At 42.2% G+C, this 23,964-nt stretch overlaps 1 protein-coding gene across 5 annotated transcripts in view; it reads left to right on the forward strand.

The window, feature by feature from the left end:
* CDKAL1 (CDK5 regulatory subunit associated protein 1 like 1) overlaps window positions 1-23,485 on the forward strand; it is a 657,744-nt gene extending 634,259 nt beyond the window's left edge. For all 5 annotated transcript variants that reach the window (XM_060109792.1, XM_060109791.1, XM_060109795.1 and 2 more), the window contains one exon: window positions 22,520-23,485. In XM_060109792.1, the coding sequence (XP_059965775.1) occupies window positions 22,520-22,711 (192 nt within the window). In that variant the 3' untranslated portion in view covers window positions 22,712-23,485. The remainder of the gene's footprint in view (window positions 1-22,519) is intronic.
* Window positions 23,486-23,964: the final 479 nt, after the last annotated feature.

A 23,964-nucleotide genomic window follows, 5' to 3' on the forward strand; every position in this document is an offset into this window, starting at 1 on the left:
TGGCTTCTTAGGACATGTTTTAGTACTTTTTTTTTTTTTAAATTTATTTCTGGCTTCGTTGGCTCTTGGTCGCTGTGCACAGGCTTTCTCTAGTTGCGGCGCGCGGGGCTACTCCTTGTTGCAGTGCGCGGGCTTCTCATTGCTGTGGCTTCTCTTGTTGGGAGCACGGGCTCTAGGCACGCAGGCTTCAGTAGTTGTGGCTCGAGGGCCCTAGAGCGCAGGCTCAGTAGTTGTGGCACATGGGCTTAGTTGCTCCGCGGCATGTGGGATCTTCCCGGACCAGGGCTCGAACCTGTGTCCCCTGCATTGGCAGGCGGATTCTTAACCACTGTGCCACCAGGGGAGTCCCTGTTTTAGTACTTATTGAACATGGTATTATCTAAGCACTGGACTAAATATTGGAGATAGAAATAATGAATAAGGTCTCGGCCTTTGAGGAGATTTTAGTCTGAATGTTCTTCTGGTAGTACTGCTATTCTGTTGTGACCCTTTTGGGGAGGGATTGGGGTGAGAGAGAGGGTCCTATATGGGTGCACTAGCTACCTGATGTGACATTATTGCTCTGGTGATTAAAGTTTTATGGATGATTCTTACCACATCTAAGGTGTCCAGAATGGCTCTTTTGTTCTCTCATTTTGACTATGTTACTTTTCAGACTTTTTACTCAGGCATCAATTACCAGTGCCAAAGTATGACCATATGTCTCGGTTTGTCTGGGACGGTCCTGGTTTATACCTGTTATCCTGGTATAATTAATAATAGTGCCCATTTTTCATTCTCCAATGTATCCTGGTTTGGATGATAAATTATATGGTCATCCGATCAATTCATAAAGTAGACCCAGCACTATGCCAAGCACTGCTTGGGACCAGCAGTCTTAAGGTGTGATCCTGGCCCTCAAGGAGATGGAACTGTAGTTGGGAAGAGAAGACAGGTGCTTATAAAACAAAATCTGTAATATGTAAAGTGCTAAATTGAATGACATCAGATCATAAGAGATAGGAAGATAGGAGACCTCTGTAGACTTGGGGTATCAGGGAATGTATAGGTCAGGGTTCTTTGAAAACAATAGAAAACAGCTCAGTTAGTTTAAACACAAAGGGGTTTAAAAAGGGATACTGGATTGTCCACAGAATAATTAGAAGGGCTCTGGAGCAGACTCTTCACTGAGTTTTCTGACAATAACACCCAAACCACGTAGAAGCTGCTGGTAAGATATGTTACCTGTGCCCCTCCTGCCCCAGCAAGTTAGAAGCCCCAAGCCCTGACTGCTTCCTCGTGAAGCTTACTTCACAATCCAAGCCTCAGACCTGTTTCATCTGAGTGTGGAGAACCGGGGTCTCAGGTTTTGTACCCTAGGGACAAAGGAGGATGGGAAGTGTTTCTTGGAATCTGTATTACTGAGGTGGAATTTACAGTGTGGAGACTGTCAGTGTGAAGGGAGTATTCACACAGTTCCCACTACAGAGGGTATCATGGATGTGATGGGATTAGAACTGGACTTGGAAGGTGAGAAGGACTTAATCAGGGAAGTGAAGAAGGAGATTTTTCTCAGTGCAAAAGGAACATGAGTCAAGTGACAGAATACACAGGAATAAATCTGGCTTTCCTTGGGCATCTGTAAGCAGATGTGGGCAATTGGGAGCAAGCGTAAAATAATGTTCATTGTGAAGAGTGGGCCCTCTGGGCTTTGAACTAAAGTAGCACGTTATACAATAAAGCACATGTATTAGTCCATGATAACTTAGGCTGTGCTGCCGTAACACATTAACCCTGAAATCCCATGCTTAACAGGAGAAAGGTTTATTTCCTACTCGTACTACAGCACATCTGGCATCAGGGATTGTCTGCTCCACCCAGGCACTCAGGGACCCAGGTTGCCTATCTGGAGAACCAGGCTCTTCACTGCCTCAGCACAGGAGTGGCACAGGATATTTCTATTTATGTCTGTTGCCCAGAACTATTCACATGGCCCCACCCAATTTCAAGAGTTTGGGAAATACATACTTCTGTATAGATAAGATAGAGAAGATATGGGTGAATACTAGAAGTTTCTACCATGCACGTTGGCACGTTTTTGAGCACGAGCAAAACAGTGAAAGCAGCCTGTGTGAGCAAAAGTTCACAAGAGCAGGGCCACCCTGTCTGTCCTGTTCATCACCAGCTTCGGGCCATAGCACAGTGCCTGGCTCAGAGTTGGTGCTCCGTACATACTTGTTGAATGAACTTGGCTGTCACTGATACGCAGGGTGGAATAGAGGGTTTCTTGACCAGAGGCAGGGAGGTTGACAGAACGTGATAGGTTGATATCGTCTATTACTTCAACTTAGGACATTAGTATATTCTTTAAAGGCTAAAAAAATCACAGTCAAGCCACCCAACCTGCTCTTTGAAGTCATTTGACATCTTGATAAGCAGATTGCAAAAACCCCTTTTTAAACTGATGTTAATCTTGCAAATTTAAATTCTTTTCGTGGGAACTGTAAGGATGAGTACTTTTAGAGCCAGGCATGCTTCTAACCATAAATTTTCAGCTTATTTCTCCTGTCATATTCAGAGTACTAACTTTGAGTTGTGCCTAAAATAATAGAACCATGAATATCTTTGTTTTCTAACATAGTTTGCCATGTTTGAAATTTAAAGGGCTTTGGAGAAATAAATTTTCTCCTGTCCCTCAATCTCTCCAGTGTAATTCTATAAAATTACTGAGAAACATAAATGTACAAGCCATGTGTCAAGTCAACAGTTATCTGGTAGGAAGTCAACCTATAAAAATAGGATCCAGTAACTTTCAGATTTGCCACCACTTGAGAAAGAAGTCCAAAGGACAAAAAAAGCCAAAAACGGTTGCAGATTTACCTTATCAAGGTCAGTATTTTCCTTCTAGAGGCCCCTGGCTCCCAGAGATTCTTTCCTGCAAACATCCACTTTGAAAGAATAGAGTATCCCTCAAGCACATAAACTTTGTGGTCTTACTGTGTAGATTTTGGAATCTTGGTTTTATCCCTTACAACTGTGTGCATTGGTTGTTCACTTACCATCTCAAGGTATGTTTCCTCTTCTATAAATTGGGGATAATAGAATCTATTCTATAGGGTAGTTTTGACACTGAAGTGAGATAATGCCTGGGAAGCACTCAGTAGTACTGGCACGAAGGAAGTGATCAATGACTATGTGGTACGAAGTTGGTGGCATGGTGATGATCACTGAGGATTTATTTGGGCCTAGTTAACCGAGATGCTAATATCTCATCCATGACATATATACCGTGAGAAGAGGAGTTGGTCATTGGTCTTATCAGTCATATTTATAACCAACAACAGCATTTTTTAAAGTATAGTTACCTAAAATAAATACGTTGTGATCGTGTTTCTAAGTTTCCCCTTTTCATTGACTTTGAGTGCTATTTGTTTTCTGCTGTCCTTCAGATGAGGTCAGTTCCTCTGAACAGTCACAAAGCATCCATAGTGTAAGATAGTGTTATTTGCTACAGGCTTTTTCTTTTAAATGTTCTTGTAGGAGGTGGTTTTTCCATGCTCTGTACTATGTAATCTGAAAATAAACACAAACAATCTGCCTAATTGGTCTCCCTGTTTCTACCCTCCATAAAAATCAGATCATGTCTTTCTTGTGCTCAAAATCTAGGGTTCCATATGACCTAGGATATATACCCAGCAGAATTAAAAGCAGGCACTCAAATAGATACTTGTTCTGTTTGTTGCCAATTGTATTGTATGGCAATGTTCACAGCAGCATTATTCACAATAACCAAATGCTGGAAACAACCCAAGTGTACATCAACAAATATCTAGATAAACAGAACGTCTTTGATATGTCGATATATACATACAATGGAATTTTGTTCATCCATAAGAAGAAATGAAGTTCTAGTACATGCTTCCACATAATAAAAACAGTATGCTAAGTGAAATAAGTCAGGCACAAAAGAACAAATATTATATGATTATATGATTCCACTTGTATGCAAGATCTAGAATAGGCAAATCTGTAGAGCCAGAAAGTAGATTAGAGGTTATCAGAGGTTGGGGGTAGGAGAGTTGTTTCTTAATAGTTACTGAGTTTTCTGTTTGGAGTGATGAAAAAGTTTTAGAAATAGACAGTGGTGATGTTTGTACAACATAGCAAATGTAATTGCCACTGAACTGTACACTTAAAAATGATTAAATTGGTAATTTTTCTGTTATATATATCTCACCACAGTAAAAAATATTTTTTAAAAGTCTCGGGTTTCCCATCACACTCAGAGTGGAAGCCAAAGGCCCTGCAATGGCCGACAAGGCCTAGTGCCTTGCATACTCCTCCACTGCCTCTCTGACATCATCATTTACCCTTTTCCCCCTCGAACACACTGGGCCAGCCATACTGGCCTCCATGCTGCACCTGAGATATGAACACACCAGGTTTGCTCCCTCAGGAGGGCCTTCCCACTTGCTAGACCCTCTGCGTGGAACGTGCTTCTGTTAGATGCCCACATGTCATGTCTGTCCTCTCCTCCATTCAGGTCTCTGCTGAAGCCCACCTTATCAATGAGGCCTTCCTGAGGAGCCCTCTGTTAAATAGCAGCCCCCACCATCTGTCACACCTAGTACCCCCTGTCCTTACGCTGTTTCTCTCCACGGTATATCTCACCATCAGACATACCAAATATCTATGTTTCTTTGTCTCCAGCTAATACAATGGAAGCCCCATCCATGAGGGCTGAGCTATTTTGCTTTGTTCACTCCTTTGTCCTTAATGTCTGGAATAGTGCCTGGCATAGAGCAAATGCTCACTCAGTGTCTCTTGAATGAATGAATGAGTGAATGAATATATTTGTGCTGGAGATATACATGTATCCCTTACTTAAAAAGGATTGCAGAACCAAATATCTGGTCATCCTATATATTAGTTAGCTATTGTCACTATAAATGCCTCATATATAACAACCACAAAACCTTAGTGGGGTTCAGCTAATCTCGACTGGGCACACTCACACATCTGCAGTCAGCTGTGGGGTCTCTGAGTGGATCTTCTGATCTAGATGTGGCTGCCGACATGCCTGGTGATTCAGCTGGCAGATGGCAGGTAGCCACAACTGGGAATACTTGGATGAATCACCTCTGCTCCATGTGTCTCATCCTACAACAGGCTAACCTGGAAACGCCCTCATGGTAAAGGGAGAGGAACAGGAACAGCAAACAGAAATGCACAAGAGCTTTTCAAGCCTTGGCATACGACATGTTTGATAACATGCCACTGGCCAAAGTAAGTCACGTGGCCAAGATCAGGGAAAGCACTAGGCAGTTATGTGACCGAAGGCACAGCTAGGGGAGCGCGAAGAGTTGGGACCATTGCTGTATTCCGTCTGTCCCAACCTATGAAATCCTGGACTTTTTCGCTTGTGAGCTGCACATCTTTCCACCCTCTTTCTGTAGCCCCACCTAAATTACATGCTGCTTTAGCCTTTGAGCCAGTCATCCCAGCTCTACAACTCAATGTCTTGTTTTCAGTTACTGAGTTGTGGAATGGGAAGGGTTAGGTCTAGTTTTAAAAATAAAACAAAAGAAACCCCTCATTTTTCACATAAAGAATCCAAAATCTAAAAGTTAGAAGTTAAAGCTCTTTCTCATGGTCTTCGATTAGGAAACTTCAAGTTCTCTGGAGTATGGCAGTTATTCTCTGAAGTGTATGTACCCAGCAACTCAACATTATCACCCGTAGGGCCTGTGGTAGGCAGAATAACAGCCTCCCAAAGATGCCTATGGCCTGATCCTTGGAACCTGGGAATATGTCAGGTTACATGGGAGGCAGGGGATTTAAAGGTGCAGGTGGAATTAAATTTGCTAATGAACTGACTATAATCCTGCAGCCTGTGGAAGAAAAACCACATTCACAGAAAGACAGACAAAATGAAAAGGCAGAGGACTATGTACCAGATGAAGCAACAAGATAAAATCCCAGAAAAACAACTAAATGAGGTGGAGATAGGCAACCTTCCAGAAAAAGAATTCAGAATAATTATAGTGAACATGACCCAGAACCTCAGAAAAAGAATGGAGGCAAAGATCGAGAAGATGTAAGAAATATGCAAGAAATGTTTAACAAAGACCTAGAAGAATTAAAGAACAAACAAACAGATGAACAATACAATAACTGAAATGAAAAATACACTAGAAGGAATTAATAGCAGAATAACTGAGGCAGAAGAACAGATAAGTGACCTGGAAGACAGAATGGTGGAATTCACTGCCACAGAACAGAAAAAAAGAAAAAAGAATGAAAAGAAATGAAGACAGCCTAAGAGACCTCTTGGACAACATTAAACACACCAACATTCGCATTATAGGGGTCCCAAAAGGAGAAGGGAGAGAGAAAGGACCCGAGAAAATATTTGAAGAGATTATAGTTGAAAACTTCCCTAACATGGGAAAGGAAATAGCCACACAAGTCCAGGAAGCGCAGAGAGTCCCAGGAAGAATAAACCCAAGGAGAAACATGCTGAGACACATAGTAACCAAACTGACAAACATTAAAGACAAAAATTATTAAAAGCAACAAGGGAAAAACAACAAATAACATACAAGGGAACTCCCATAAGGTTAACAGCTGATTTCTCAGCAGAAACTTTACAAGCCAGAAGGGAGTGGCATGATATATTTAAAGTGATAAAAGGGAAGAACCTACAACCAAGATTACCCTACCTGGCAAGGATCTCATTGAGATTCAACGGAGAAATCAAAAGCTTTACAGACAAGTAAACACTAAGAAAATTCAGCACCACCAAATCAGCTCTACAACAAATGCTAAAGGAATTTCTCTAAGTGGGAAACACAAGAGAAGAAAAGGACCTACAAAAACAAACCAAAAACAATTAAGAAAATGGTAATGGGAACATACGTATCGATAATTACCTTACACGTGAATGGATTAAATGCTCCATCCAAAAGACACAGCCTCGCTGAATGGATACAAAAACAAGACCCATATGTATGCTGTCTACAAGAGACCCACTTCAGACCTAGGGACACATACAGACTGAAAGTGAAGGGATGGAAAAAGATATTCCATGCAAATGGAAATCAAAAGAAAGCTGGAATAGCAATACTCATGTCAGATAAAATAAACTTTAAAATAAAGAACGTTACAAGAGACAAGGAATGACACTACATAATGATCAAGGGATCAATCCAAGAAGAAGATCTAATAATTATAAATATATATGCACCCAACGTAGGAGCACCTCAATACATAAGGCAGATGCTAACAACTATAAAAGAGGAAATTGACAGTAACACATTAATAGTGGGGAACTTTAACTCCTCACTTACACCAATGGACAGATCATCCAGACAGAAAATTAATAAGGAAACACAAGCTTTAAATGACACAATAGACCAGATAGATTTAATTGTTATTTATAGGACATTCCATCCGAAAACAGTAGATTACACTTTCTTCTCAAGTGCACACAGAACATTCTCCAGGATACATCACATCAAGCCTCGGTAATTTAAGAAAATTGAAATCATATCAAGCATCTTTTCTGACCACAATGCTATGAGATTAGAAATCAATTACAGGGAAAATAATGTAAAAAACACAAACACGTGGAGGCTAAACAATATGTTACTAAATAACCAAGAGATCACTGAAGATATCAAAGAGGAAATCAAAAAATACCCAGAGACAAATGACAACAAAAACATGACAATCCAAAACCTATGGGATGCAGCAAAAGCAGTTCTAAAAGGGAAGTTTATAGCAATACAATCCTACCTCAAGAAAAAAGAAAAATCTCAAACAATCTAACCTTACACCTAAAGGAACTAGAGAAAGAAGAACAAACAAAACCCAAAGTTAGCAGAAGGAAAGAAATCATAAAGATCAGAGCAGAAATAAATGAAATAGAAACAAAGAAAACAATAGCAAAGATCAATAAAACTAAAACCTGGTTCTTTGAGAAGATAAACAAAATTGATAAACCTCTAGCCAGACTCATCAAGAAAAAGAGGGAGAGGACTCAAATCAGTAAAATTAGAAATGAAAAAGGAGAAGTTACAATGGACACCGCAGAAATACAAAGCATCTTAAGAGACTACTACAAGCAACTCTATGCCAGTAAAATGGATAACCTGGATGAAATGGACAAATTCTTGGAAAGGTATAACCTTCCAAGACTGAACCAGGAAGAAATAACAAACATGAACAGACCAATCACAAGCAATGAAATTGAAACTGTGATTAAAAATCTTCCAACAAACAAAAGTGGAGGACCAGATGGCTTCACAGGTGAACTCTGTCAAGGATTTAGAGAACAGCTAACACCGTCCTTCTCAAACTCTTCCAAAAAACTGCAGATGAAGGAACACTCCCAAACTCATTCTGTGAGGCCACCATCACCCTGACACCAAAACCAGACAAAGATACTACCAAAAAAACTTACAGACCAATATCACTGATGAACACAGATGCAAAAATCCTCAACAAAGTACTAGCAAACAGAATCCAACAACACATTCAAAGGATCATACACCATGATCAAGTGGGATTTACACCAAGGATGCAAGGATTCTTCAATATACACAAATCAATCAATGTGATACAACATGTTAGCAAGTTGAAGAATAAAAACCATATGATCATCTCAATAGATGCAGAAAAAGCTTTTGACAAAATGCAACACCCATTTATGATAAAAACTCTCCAGAAAATGGGCATAGAGGGAACCTACCTCAACATAATAAAGGCCATATACAACAAACCCACAGCAAACATCATTCTCAATGGTGAAAAACTGAAAGCATTTCCTCTAAGATCAGGAACAAGACAAGGTGGTCCACTCTTGCCACTATTATTCAGCATAGTTTTGGAAGTCCTAGCCATGGCAATCAGAGAAGAAAAAGAAATAAAAGGAATAGACATTGGAAAAGAAAAAGTAAAGCTGTCACTGTTTGCAGATGATGTTACTATACATATATAATCCTAAAGATACCACCAGAAAACTACTAAAGCTAATCAAGGAATTTGGTAAATTTGCAGGATACAAAATTAATGCACGGAAATCTCTTGCATTCCTATACACTAACAACAAAAGATCAGAAAGAGAAACTAAGGAAGCAGTCCCATTCACCACTGCAACAAAAAGAATAAAATACCTAGGAATAAACCTACCTAAGGAGACAAAAGACCTGTATGCAGAAAACTATAAGACACTGATGAAAAAAATCAAAGATGCTACAAACAGATGGAGAGATATACCATGTTCTTGGATTGGAAGAATCGATATGGTAAAAATGACTGTACTACCCAAGGCAATCTACAGATTCAGTGCAATCCCTATCAAATTACCAGTGGCATTTTTTACAGAACTATAACAAAAAAATCTTAAAATGTGTATGGAGACACAAAAGGCCCTGAATAGCCAAAGCAATCTTGAGGGAAAAAATTGAAGCTGGAGGAATCAGGCTCCCTGACATCAGACCATACTGCAAAGCTACAGTAATCAAGAAAATATGGTACTGGCACAAAAACAGAAATATAGATCAGTGGAACAGGATAGAAAGCCCAGAGATAAACCCATGCATCTATGGTCAACTAATCTATGACAAAGGAGGCAAGGACATACAGTGAAGAAAAGACAGTCTCTTCAATAAGTGGTTCTGGGAGAACTGGACAGCTACATGTAAAAGAATGAAATTAGAACACTCTAACACCATACACAAAAATCAACTCAAAATGGATTAAAGACCTAAATGTAAGACCGGACACTATAAAACTCTTAGAGGAAAACATAGGAAAAACACTCTTTGACATAAATCACAGCAAGATCTTTTTTGACCCACCTCCTAGAGTAATGGAAAGAAAAACAAAAATAAACAAATGGGACCTAATGAAACTTAAAAGCTTTTGCGCAGCAAAGGAAACCATAAACAAGACGAAAAGACAACCCTCAGAATGGGAGAAAATATTTGTAAACGAATCAATGGACAAAGGATTAATCTCCAAAATATATAAACAGCTCATGCAGCTCAGTATTAAAAAAAGAAATAAACAACCCAATCAAAAAATGGGCAGGAGCTTCCCTGGTGGTGCAGTGGTTGAGAGTCCGCCTGCCGATGCAGGGGACACGGGTTCGTGCCCTGGTCCGGGAGGATCCCACATGCCACGGAGTGGCTGGGCCTGTGAGCCATGGCTGCTGAGCCTGCATGTCCAGAGCCTGTGCTCCGCAAAGGGAGAGGCCACAACAGTGAGAGGCCTGCGTACTGCAAAAAAAAAAAAAGGGCAGAAGACATAAATAGACATTTCTCCAAAGAAGACATATAGATGGCCCAGAGGCACATGAAAAGGTGCTCAACATCAATAATTATTAGAGAAATGCGAATCAAAACTGCAATGAGGTATCACCTCACAGTGGTTAGAATGGGCACCATCAGAAAATCTACAAACAACAAATGCTAAAGAGGGTGTGGAGGAAAGGGAACCCTCTTGCACTGTTGGTGGGAATGTAAATTGATACAGCCACTATGGAGAACAGTATGGAGGTTCCTTAAAAAACTAAAAATAGAACTACCATATGACCCAGCAATTCCACTACTGGGCATATACCAAGAGAAAACTATAATTCAAAAAGACACATGCACCCCAATGTTCATTGCAGCACTATTTTCAATAGCCAGGTCATGGGAGCATCCTAAATGCCCATCGACAGACGAATGGATAAAGAAGAAGTGGTACATATATACAATGGAATATTACTCAGCCACAAAAAGGGATGAAATTGGGTCATTTGTAGAGACATGGATGGACCTAGAGACTGTCATGCAGAGTGAAGTGGTGGTGGGATGAATTGGGAGATTGGGATTGACATGTGTACTCTAATATGTATAAAATAAATAACTAACAAAAAAAAAAAGAAGTTAAACTTCAAAAAAATTTGCTAATGTACTGACTTCAAAATAAAGAGATTTCCTGGATTATCCAGGTGGGTCCAGTGACATCACAAGAGACCTTAAAAGTGAAAAGGCTCCAAGAGAATCAGCATCAGAGGGATGAGAATGCTGACTTTGCAGATGGAAGGGGGTCACAAGCCACGTAACGTAAGCTGGAAAAGGCAACAAGATGGATTTGTCCCTAGAGCCTCCAGAAGGAGGACGACACCTCACTTGATTTCAGTCCAGTGAGACTCAGTTTCTTACGGGTTGTTTGAGGTCTCAGTTCTTTGTTGGCTGTTGGTAGCAAGTCTCCCTCAGTTCCTCCTCATGAGGGCTTCTGCATAGGGCAGCTTGTTTCCCCCAGAACAAGCAAACAGAGAGAGTGAGAAAGGTAGAAGCCACAGTTTTTAGTATCCTAATTTCAGAAGGGACATCCCATCATTTATGTGGAGTGTAATTAATTAGAAGCAAGTCAGTAAGTTCAGTCCATCGTCCCGGGGAAGGTGTTACACAAGAATGTGGCTACTAGGAGGTGAGGATCGTTTGGGGCCATCTGAAAGGCTGCCTGCCATGCTTTTATAGTGATATAAATAACTAGATCTCTTAATATTAGTCTTCTCTCAGTTATTTTAGTGACTTTTGGTAGAATCATCATTTTTATTTTTAAAAAACTATCCATATTCAAAGTAGAAAGGGAGAATGGGCATACCTTGGAATGGATATTTGGAAGAACACATAATAGAACTTTGGAAGTGATAGGAAAATAGGTAGATATGTGAACTTTTTCAGATGGCTGAGTTTAGTGTAATTACAGTGAGGATGTACCATGTAATTTTTCTTAACTAGTTTATCTGAACTTTGCAAGATGAATAAATATCATGGTGATCTGAGGGAAACATTTTACATGTTAGCTCATCATTTGTGAGATTCTTTGAGACAGAACCATCTCCTTTATTCATTTTATGCAGTTCATGGAGCTCAGTGATGCTAAAACCATATTTCCAGTGTCAGTGAAAATGATACTTAGGATGAGAGGTTTGCATTGTGATAGCAGTTAACATCACCCATGGTTTTTTGTTGTTGTTATTTAAAACACAAACATCTGCCAACACACCCTCATGGTTACCTATTTGGACAAAATCCTTAGGAGTAATTATTTTGAGTTGAATTGATTAAAGGTTAACTTTAACGCCCCCAATTGTTATGTTCATCTGCATCCCAGTTCACAGCTTCCAGTGTACACTCCATGGAACGAGGATGGTTTCGGTTCTGGTTTAAGAGATTATCAAAAGGACTTCATTGTCAGTGAAGCATTTTGACCCAATTCACTTTTTCTTTAACTTTGCCGCACCTGTAGAGCAGCTTTAGTTTGTACTAATGCTTATTTCCAACCAGTAATTCGGAACAAATGAGTTCTGACTTCTGCCACTATCACGAACGTTGGGATCACAGACTTCATAGTTCTAAGTGAGCCTCTTGGTCTGTGCGCACACGCGTGTGTGTGTGTGTGTGTGTGTACATCTGTGGCTGATATTTAATTAGCAGAAGAGAGAACTATACTATTAATTTTGGATCTGATTCTCTACCCTACCTGCCCCACCCCTCTTATTTTGGTAAGTGTTAACAAGTCGAAAATCAGGAAAGTGTAAGCTTATTTGAATGGACATGTTGTGCTAAGTTCAAGAAAGATTAAGAAGGTCAAAGAAGGGGACTTCCCTGGCTGTCCAGTGGTTAAGACTTCGCCTTCCAATACAGGGCGTGCGGTTCGATCCCTAGTTGGGGAGCTAAGATCCCACATGCCTCGTGGCCAAAAAAAGAACAAAACAGAAGCAATATTGTAACAAATTCAATAAAGACTTTAAAAATGGTCCACATCAAAAAAATCTTTAAAATAAAAAAAAAAAGTCAAAGAAGATGACAGCATTCAGATAGAAGCCCACAATGGAGGGTTGAGAAGGCATTACAGAGACTGAGCAGTCACCTTTGTTCATCTCTTCTTACCAGGGACTCATGCCGCAGTGCGCGTTAGGGCTGCTTATGTGAAGAGGTGCCTCCTTAAGTTTATATTTTAGGGATAAAATACAATAGTGATAGAGATACCTTTCTGCTATGAAGATAATTTTGTATTCGAAGCAAACTCTTCCAAATTAGGAGATTTAGAGGTTCTTTTCGAATAGTGTACCGTGCTGCATAATGTATATTTTAAGACAATTTCCTTGTATTGATCACATATTTGGTTTCCATAAGATTTCTGCATAGGCCTACGTTCAGGCTTGGTTGAAAACAAGATGATTCTAAACTCTAATTTATCTAGAGTTACAAGATATCAAACCATTTTTTCTTCCTCCCTGTTAGCTTCCACTTCAAGCTGTAACAGTGCCTCTGAGCCATGAGAAAAATTTACACATAAGAAATATTTTGAATTTATTAAAAGAAGTTCAGAGCTTAAGAGTTATTTTCAGATCTCTTGAGTAGGGCAAAATACGATCTTACAGGAAATAATTAGGATGGGCAAGTGCCGAGCTTTGGTTTTTGGTAGGATTATTATCTCTTTCTTTCGTTTAGTGCTGTTCAGGTCAGAGGGCTGGGCATCCAGCAAGGGATGGACCGCCGAGACCACGCAGGGACATGACAGATCTGTTCCTTTGGTGGACGTCAAGCCAAAATTATTCAGAATATAATCTGAAATGCATTTGATCGTATGGCAGACAGTTTAATAATTTATGTTTGGCCTTATTAGCAAAGCCTTGAGTTTACTCTGCTATCACCAAAATAAGATTCCAAAAAACTAAGATAATAGTGATTTTTTTAGAGTGTGTGTGTGTTCTGGTTTAAAACTTTTACTTTGCGATTTTAATGATCTTATAAACAAGTACACATTTGAGGTGAGAGGGAAGAGGAAAAATTACATATGAATAATTGCTGATTTAGAATTGCTCATGCCCAAAAGTGATACAGAAAGGCTGACAGTACTGGGCTATCATCATGTGAGTCTGTGACAGAGATTTTCAAATGTCAGTTTTCTCCCCAAATAAATGATAAGGTGTAATTGATTCCAAGTTTAATGTGTTGATCCTGTTACATGACGATATACCAGTAATGCTAATGGACTCTACGTATATAACATTCTTCCCAGAGACTGCAAGAGCTAGAAAATACTACCATCTTTGGCTCAGAGATAATGGGCACTCCTAATTATGTAATATTAAGATGCTCCCGGTTTGAGAAATGTCTAGAAGTATATTAGAGAAAGGTACCTTGGCCCCTGTAATCCCCTGTCTGTCCTGGTATCCGGTAATGACACGAAGCACAGGGACAAAGTTGTCTGTCAGTCCAGGAAGGGAAGCTGGCATGTGGAATGTGATTGCTGGACCATGGCAACCCCTGCAGGTGGCAGGGACCAAAGAATTCATTTAGAGGCTGCACTGCAAGCTGGGGAGACAGGTGGCAACTCTCTTACAGGGATATCTTTTATTTGAGCAGAACCAGACCAACTGTTCCTCATTAAAACACATTTTGCAACATGTTCTAATGTGAGCAGATCAAGTATGTGGGCATGTGGGCATATGCGTGTGTGTGCAGAGAAAACCCGGGATGTGCCATCCACAGGTCACGTTTACAGAGTCTCAACATGGCCCAGAGCTGCAAGACAGGTCGCGTGCAATGTCTCTGCCTGACCTGAGGCTGGCTTTCCTGGAAGGGCCTTCTCTAGGGAAACACAGAATAACACCATCACCTCCATGTAAAGTGGAGAAAGTCTGTTTGATAGGAATCTTGATACTGGTAGTTATTTTAATAATTATTCAGTGCCTTGATTTTTCTCATTTCTTTGCATTGCACTATAAATGCATCTCTGATATGTAACTACCAGGCTAGACTTAATACATCTAAAGCCAATCCTCTCCTCTGCTTCCACATTTACACCTACTGTCTGTAAATTGGGTGAATACTTAAAGTTGGGAGAAACTCTTGTTAAGTACTTCACTGGGCAGTTGGGAGGATTAAAGGAGAGAAGGCATGGAGAATAGAGCCCTTCTGGGCACGTGGGGAATATTCCAGAAACACTGCTTCTTCTACTTAGTATTTTTACACAGAGCTTGTCGTCCACCTTTCTTGCTGGATCGTTTTGCCTCTGATTCTGCAACCATGTCACAATTTATAAACATTTTTGATGGGGAGGAACTGCAGGAGAGGCCGCTGAACAGGGTGACTTTCTTCCGTTGGAAGGGCAAGTTCATCAGCTCCCAAGAAAAGGATCCTTGCAACTATATGAAAATATGAACACAGAATGCAAAGGAACAAGTAGAAACCCAAATATCCCTTCAGAAAACGTTGATTGACCACCTTCTAGGTACCCTTTCCTTCAGATCTGTTTCTCTTGGCTGAAAGAGCCGTGAGGAGGACAAATAAGGGTGGCCCTGGAGGCCTGTTTTCTTAGCAAGCAGTTTTCTCAGCGGGTCTGTGTGAGCCCCACAGAAGGAAAGGGCCTTAGAGGAGGCCCAGCCCTGGTGGCCCCTGTCTTCCTCCACCAGGGAGCTTCGGGATCAGCCGGCCATACAGTTGCGGGGAGGCGCCCTGCACCCCTCTCCTGGTAACTGTGTAGAGCCCGAGGCTTCCGCTGGAGCGGGTTCTCTTGTGCAGCTCGCTCAGCTCTGCCTGAACTGAGCGCACTTTCTGGTGGGACGGTGAGAGCTTGGGGCATCGCGTGCGCCGTGAGTGCCGTGATGAGGGCCAGCAGGACACACAGCCCACAGAGTGGGAGCTCCCAGTGCATCTGGGCTGTGTGCTGGTTGAGAGAGTCGAGATCTGTCCGGTCGAGGTCTGACACGTCAATAAGAAGAGGGGCAGGGGCGCGTGGTGGCTGGAGGCGAGGCGGCGGGGTCAGGCAGTGTGCAGAGCAAGGGCCGAGTCGTGGCGGTGACTGTGACCTGTCCTCTTCCTCCTTAGTTTCCTTGAAAGCAGCGTTACAGCAATATTAGGTATGGGAAGAAAAGGCAGACATAAAAAAGGCCCGTGGTACATCTGACAGGTGAATTCCTCCTTATAAATGGTGGCGTGCAGGTCTCCCTTCTTATTTAGGATGGTTTTAATTAAGAGCCTTTCCAGAAGGCTCACCCCACAGACTGAGAGACCGGGGAGGAGGAGGTGCCAACCTCACGGCGGGCGTAGCTTCTCCCTCGTGGGTTAGAGCTGCGAGGACAGCATCCGGGACAGGACGTCACCCTCCCGGCCCTGCTGGCAAGTGCTGTGGGAGGCTCTGCCCATCTCCGTCTTCCACGCCACACTCCTGGAGTGGAGTGTAATGGTGGCCCTTCATCGAAACCTTCTGTATTCCCAGCACTCTGCCCAGGCTCTGGGCCTGCGAGTTCTAACCCTTTCAACAACATCTTAAAGTAGATATTGGTATCCCTACCTCACAGAAGAGGTAACTAGGCCCGCAGAGCTTAAACCACTTGCCCGGGGTCACACAGCTGATAAATATCTGAACTTGGATTCGGTTTCTGGTCTGCCATGCTATTCATTATACTGTGCACCTCCTGATGATATGTATAAGAAACAAAAGTAGTTTAAATGGATAAACCTTATTTGAAAAGCAAATAAAATAGTGACTTTGTAATTTTACAAAACTAATATCTGAAGCAGTTTGCATATTTCGTTAGGACCATAAAATACCATGGAGTGGGGCTTCCCTGGTGGCGCAGTGGTTGAGAGTCCGCCTGCCGATGCAGGGGACATGGGTTCGTGCCCCAATCCGGGAGGATCCCACATGCCGCGGAGCGGCTGGGCCCGTGAGCCATGGCCGCTGAGCCTGTGCGTCCGGAGCCTGTGCTCCACAACGGGAGAGGCCACAGCAGTGAGAGGCCTGTGTACCACACACACACAAAAGTACCATGGAGTGTGTTCATCTTTATTGAATCTTAAATGTTCAAGACACAATATGTATACCTCGTTCAATCCTCATAACAACCCTGTGACGCGCAGATACTTACTCTCTCTCAGGTGATTCTGTACGGAGGCAAAAGAGAGGATAAATTATTTGCCCAAGAATTCTCAGATGGAGCTGGCATTAGAGCCCAGAGCCCATGCACTTACTGCTTCTAGAACAGGTCCCATTTGTTTCTCTGTTGATAAAAGTGCCCAGGTTAAAGGCCTCTCCTTCCTTTCCCTAGCAATACGTGTATAACTGCTAGAGAAGAAGGAAATAATTAGAGGTTGACTATTGTTACTGTCCCAACTGTCTTTATCTTTAACTGATTGAAATCTGATCCCTGAAGGTTCTGAACATCAAAGTTGTTTTTGATTTGGTATGGTTTGGTTTGGTTTGGCTTGGTTTGGTTTGGTTTTTTTGGCATATATATGTGATGCTACTCTAATAGATGTATTACTTTAGTAGGATTTGATAAGCTGTACTTTTGAAAATTGGAATATGTTTAAGACTTAGGAAGTAAGTATGTTTAGAAATTAATCAAGGGAACGGTGAGATTTACAAGGGGGGAAAAACAGGTTAAAGTTAACACTTTCTTAATGTGTCCTTAGTCTACTATGACTGGATAAATACATGGATCTTTTTGATTGAACGAAGGTCATATCCTGCTTTGTTTCTATCTGTTTTGTAAAAGGCATTTCTAAATGGAATTTGATTTCTTAAGAATTATAAATCTGAGAGTTGATGTTTGATTAGTTTTAGTAAATAATAAAATTTCTTGTATTTGTTGCATTATAGCTTGAGAGATACAAGTGTGTCTTAAATTTCAAAAATTAATAACTTGGTAATGTTTAAGAGGTTTATGGAAGGTTCGAGCCTTCTATTTACTTTCCAGAACTATTGACTGTGCCAAGTTTTTCTCTAAAGTCAATTTTATACATTATTCTGCGTGTGTGTGTGTGTGTGTGTCTAAACTTTATCTTGCTATTGGTTATGTATCGTCACTTCACCTGTAAACCCTTTTTATTTTCATCACAGTCTAGAAATACTACAGTATTTTCTATTCATGAGTGGTGCTTCTGACTGTGTGGAAATCGTAATAGTTCTGCATTTATATGTTTGAGGATCTTGGACTTTATGAGAAAGTCCTTGTATTTCCTGTCTTTCTAAATTACTTTTCCTTCAATATCACAGTGGTAGTGACAATTGAAATGTACAAAGCTAGCTGGCAACAGATTACTCTGTCATCTGAGAAACTTTTTTTCAATCTTATATTTAAAAACATATCATCAAACTCCCTTAATCAAGATGGTGAACTGGTACAGGGTGAAGATAATAAAAGAAGCGCAGCATGATAGAGACAGGCTGCATTTTCTCTCTCCTACTGTGTCATCAAGCTCTCACCTTGATCTTAGGGAGAATGGCAGGGTAGGCTTCTTGTGGGGCTGTGTATGGATGCCAAGGTACTCCATACGATTCTGTGATGCAGACTTGCTCCCAGGGACAGGAGAGCAGCTTGCCACCATATGGGTCAGTTATGTTCATATGTGTTAAATGTTTGAGTGAGGGAGGGAAAAATCAGTGCCCAAGGAAGAATGACTATGTTGAACCCAGCCACAGATAATCCACAATGCTGGTTTAATAGGTACCTTTTATATTTTGAGCAAAATTTTATGGCAAATGAATTGGAAGGAACAGAGGAAGAAATTCTGTGAAACTCTTGTTAAAAGTTGAAGGGTGGTGGGGCTTCCCTGGCGGCACAGTGGTTGAGAGTCCACCTGCCGATGCAGGGGACACGGGTTCGTGCCCCGGTCCGGGAGGATCCCACATGCCGCGGAGCGGCTGGGCCCGTGAGCCATGGCCGCTGAGCCTGCGCGTCCGGAGCCTATGCTCCGTAATGGGAGAGGCCACAACAGTGAGAGGCCCGCATACCGCCAAAAAAAAAAAAAAAAGTTGAAGGATATTTTCAGGCTGAGAGCACAGGTACCTTACCTGTACTGCACCTTTGTGAAGCAGAATGTGTTAAAAACCCAACCAAATGTTTGATGCTTTGAGACTCACCTAGTCCTGCCCGGGACAGCCTGACCCCTGGCCCCCTGACCCCTGGCCCCCCCTGGTCCGGAGCCTATGCTCCGTAATGGGAGAGGCCACAACAGTGAGAGGCCCATGTACCGCAACAAAAAATAAATAAAAATTAAAAAGAACTCAGGCCTAGGAGAACTTAATCAGCCTCTTAGTTCTTGTCTTGTAAACCCAAGCTTAGGAAGTGATGGTTTAATTGCTAGAGGCAACAGCTCAAGCCTCTTCTACAGTTGTGCTCATCAGTCACCAGAGACATAGCTAAGCATGTTTTTGATCAGTTGTATCTCATCTGGAATACACATCCTCATATCCGTTCATCCACTCCTTCATTCGTTCATTCATTTCTGAACACTTGCTGAGTACCTGCAGTGTGTTTGCCGCTGTGCAGGTTCCAAGAACTCAGAGATGAATTAGCAACCTCTCTGCTTTTGAAGAACTCACAGAGCTTCTGTTATTTTAGCTGTAGAAGGCTGCCTTCTTTCCCAAGGTTGAGTGCTGTCCTTGAGATCTTGGGGCTATTTTTAACCAATCAAAATGAAAGCTTGTCAACATATTCCCAGCTCCAAAATATCATGCAGAAAGCCAACCGGACAAGAGAGCGGCTTCCCGGGGCAGGTCTGGGTGCAGCCGTCGCTGCTGCGGGGACCACGGCTCCGTCTGTCCAGCTGTTACCTTCTTGTCAAGGGCCCCCAGTGCAGGGACAGCAGCAGGGTGTCAGCCCAGATCCCTGAGGAGCCCAGAAGTAAATGATGGCTTGACTGCCACTGGGGTTGAGAGATTTATCCTTGTGGACAAAAGCTATATTAATTTTGCAATCAGTCTCCTATAGTCAAAGCAAGAGTTCTTCCATATCTATCACAGGCAAATATATCAGCCGATGGAAATTGGGTTGTGGAAGTTCTTCTCATTTCCCCATTCCTCTTCTTTGCCCCTCCATTACCCACTCACCTAAACTCAAGTACTGTTGATTCTACATTAAGTGTCTGTTGTGCCCTCCTTTCTGTGCCATCCTCCCCACACAGGTCCTCAGCACTCTCCACCTCATCTGTCGCCACAACTTGCCCCCGGCTTCTCTACCCCCATCCTCCCCGCTCCCCTCAATCCACTTTACACTTTGTACCAGAGTTACCTTCTGTAAAGCACACTTCCAGTGCTTCTCCTGTGCATGGCGGGGCTGCCATTCCACACAGAAGCCGAAGCTGTCCCCAGAAGATTGTTCGAGAGTGTGGAAGGAAAGAATAAGCCACGTGAAATGGTTGTTCGGAGGCATCTTGTGCTTCTGTGGCTTTCTTGCACTTCCACAGCCACGCCTCTGGCTCGCCCCCTCCTCCCAGCCCCGCAATGTTTCTTCCATCCCAGATTCTCCTTCCCCACCCCGCCTCCATCTCTCAAAGTGTTATTCAGGTTTCAACAGGGGAGACACTGATTCTAAGGCCTGTGTATAAGGTGGAAATCTTATATCGTGGAATCAAAATTACACGTCGAAACACTAGAACCGCCCTGAGAGTGGCCAGGTGCCCCTTGTCCCCTCCTCCCCGCACCTGCTGAGACGCATCAGGGGACAGAGACCCCCTACAGAGTCTCACCGTCATGTCTCCTAGCTCCTGGTGTTCCCTGCAAGCAGGGTTTCCCAGCCTTTCCATGTCAGGCACATGGCACACCAGAGTGGATGCAGAGGCTGCGCATGGGGGTGGAACCCTGTGGCCACTCAGACCCCTTCAGGTGCCCCCCTGGGGGTCAGGGCAGCCCTCCTGCAGCGGTGCACCAGCTGGGAGTCCCTGTCCTAAGGGACGTGTTTGATGAATAAAATGGCTTCCGTGGTTTTTTCCTGTGTCATTCTTCTTTTCCTGAGTAGATATGGTTGCATCCCTAAAAGTTAGATACGTTTGTGATATGACTCCACTCTACATAAACTCTACCCTTCGTGAAGTCTGCCTTGATTCTCCGTAAACACTGTTTGTCTCTTTCATATAGTTTGTGTATAATCTGGAAATTTATGAACTTGGTCTGACCCTTCAAGGAAAGGAACTATAACTTGTACTTAACTTGGCCTACCTGGCCTATGGTAGGTGTTTGAATGTGCCTGTGTTGAAGGAGTGAGTGATAGCTTCTTCTTACATCAAACTAAAAATCTCGTGCACAGCAAAGGAGACCATCAACAAAATGAAAAGGCAACCAGCTGAATGGGAGAAAATATTTGCAAATCATATATCTGATATCTGATGAGGGGTTCATATCCAAAATATATATAAAAACTCATACAGCTCAATAGAAAAAAAAATCTGATTTTAAAAATGGGCAGAGGGGCTTCCCTGGTGGCGCAGTGGTTGAGAGTCTGCCTGCCGGTGCAGGGGATACGGGTTCGTGCCCCAGTCCAGGAAGATCCCACATGCCGCGGAGCAGCTGGGTCCGTGAGCCATGGCCACTGAGCCTGCGCATCCAGAGCCCGTGCTCCACAACGGGAGAGGCCACAACAGTGAGAGGCCTGCGTACCGCAAAAAAAAAAAAAAAAAAAAAAAGGCAGAGAATCTGAATAGACAGTTTACCAAAGAAGACATACAGGTGCCCAACAGATGCGTGAAAAGATACTCATCGGCACTGATCATCAGGGAAATGCAAATTAAAACTACAATGAGATGAAACCTCATACCTGTTACAATGGCCATCATCAAAAGAGATAAGAACTAACAAATGTTGGTGAACATACGGAGAAAAGGGAACCCTTGTGCACTGTTGGTGGGAGTGTAAATTGGTGCAGCCACTGTGGAGAACAGTATGGAGTTTCCTTAAAAAACTAAAAATAGAACTGCCATATGATCCAGCAATTCTACTTCTGAGTGTTTACGCAAAGGAAACAAAAACACTAACTCAGAAAGATACATGCATCCCATGTTCACTGCAGCATTATTTACAATAGCCAAGACATGGAAGCAACCTAAGTATCCATCAATGGGTGAATGGACAAGGAAGATGGGGCATATGTATACAATAAAGTATTACTCAGGTGTAAAAAAAAGGAAGTCTTGCCATTCACAACAACATGGATGGACCTTGAGGGCATTATGCTAAGTGAAATAAGTCAGAGAAAGACATAGAATCTAAAAAAAACAAAACAAAACTGAATATATAGACGCAGAGAGCAGATTACTGGTTGTCAGACACAGGGCGGGTGGCAGGTGGGTGACAGGGGTGAAGGGAGTCAAAAGATACAAACTTCCAGTTATAATGTAAATATGTCCTGGGAATGTAACATACAGCATGCTGACTATAGTTAACAATACTGCATTGTATATTTGGAAGTTGGTTAGAGAGTAGACCTTAAAAGTTTTCATTACAAGGGAAAAAAATTGTAGCTGTGTTGTAACTAGACTTACTGTGGTGCTCGTTTCACAATGTATACAAATATTGAATCCTTATGTTGTGTACCTGAAACTAATACAATATTATATGTCAATCATATCTCAATAAAAAACTAGCTCCTTCTAGGGATCCTTTGCTTGACTGGTGTCACATTAGCGCTTTTTTTCTTATTTTTCATCCTTAATGTCTTTCGTTTTCCTCTATGTTTCTCTCTCTATAGGAATTCAGAAATAGGCTTGGGAACCACCTGAATTCAGTATCCCACACCTTGGATGCAACTCAGCAAGACTCGGCGGGTTCCAGAATGGCGCTACAATTGCAAAGGCTACACCAGGACTGTGCACTGAGGCTGTCTGTGGTCCTGGCTCTGTTTGCTTTTCTTTTTGCTTTTTTGATCAAGGTCTATAATTAAAACACAACTTAACTGAAGCATCTGTGAAGAAGAATAATGGGTTCGATCCCTGGTTGGGGAATTAAGATCCCACGTGCTGCAGGGTGTGGCCTTTAAAAAGCCAAATCTGTGAAGAGGAATGAATTTCTTTTTTTTTTAATTTTTTTATTTATTTATGGCTGTGTTGGGTCTTTGTTTTTTTTTTTTGTGCGAGGGCTTTCTCTAGTTATGGCAAGCGGGGGCCACTCTTCATCGCGGTGCGCGGGCCTCTCACTATGGCGGCATCTCTTGTTGTGGAGCACAGGCTCCAAATGCACAGGCTCAGTAATTGTGGCTCACGGGCTTAGTTGCTCCGCAGCATGTGGGATCCTCCCAGACCAGGGCTCGAACCCATGTCCCCTGCATTAGCAGGCAAACTCTCAACCACTGCGCCACCAGGGAAGCCCATGAATTTCTAATTAAAATCTTCAAAGAAAAGGAGAGCGACCACATCAGTTCTCAAAGGGCAGTAATTTATACTGTCTCCCGGCCCTTCAGCCACACTCTTTCATGGGGCTTACCCAGTCTCACCTTGAGTTGGACTCATTGGTTATTTGACCTAAAACCCAACAACAGCTGCCATAGCATGTCTTTTCAGTTAAGCTCCCCTTGGTTTATTTTTAGCAAGAAATGCAAGTGGTCGCATTTTCTTTAAATCACCAATCTTCAAGTCAGAACCTCTTTGTACCGTGGGCCTGGTCACCTCTTCCTTATGCGGGAAGAATTTTCCATTTTCAATAAACATTTTTACATGTGTCTTTCTCTTTATGCTTTGTTTGGGGTCCCGATGCTACTACCGACATCTTATTTTCCACAGCAGATGTGTTCCTGAAAAGTTTACATGGAAACCTGTTTCTGGACCTTGAATCCTTTCAGAATGTACAGGGAGAGCCTACCAGTTAAAGGAGTCCTGGCAACATTTTGAGAAGTCTGAGGAATCACCCACTTCTTTAGCTCCCGCAGACACACAAAGCCTGGACTTGTCGGAAACAAGCTCTGCTTCTTTTCTGTCATTTTCGATTGATTCCATCCACTGTCTATTTCTACCTGACATCACCGGCCATGTACTAAATGAAGTGATTTCTTCCACTATAAAAAGAATTGGTGTAATGAGCAAGGCTCCTGACTGTCAGCATTTGAATAAGTCATTGGGATTGTAGAGCGCAGGGAAATCAGGCGCCCAGTCGTTACCACAGGACAGTTTTCATTTTTAAACCCCCATCCCTGTTCAGCTC

This window comes from Mesoplodon densirostris, chromosome 10, assembly GCF_025265405.1.
Source record: "Mesoplodon densirostris isolate mMesDen1 chromosome 10, mMesDen1 primary haplotype, whole genome shotgun sequence".
Taxonomy (NCBI): Eukaryota; Metazoa; Chordata; class Mammalia; order Artiodactyla; family Ziphiidae; genus Mesoplodon; species Mesoplodon densirostris.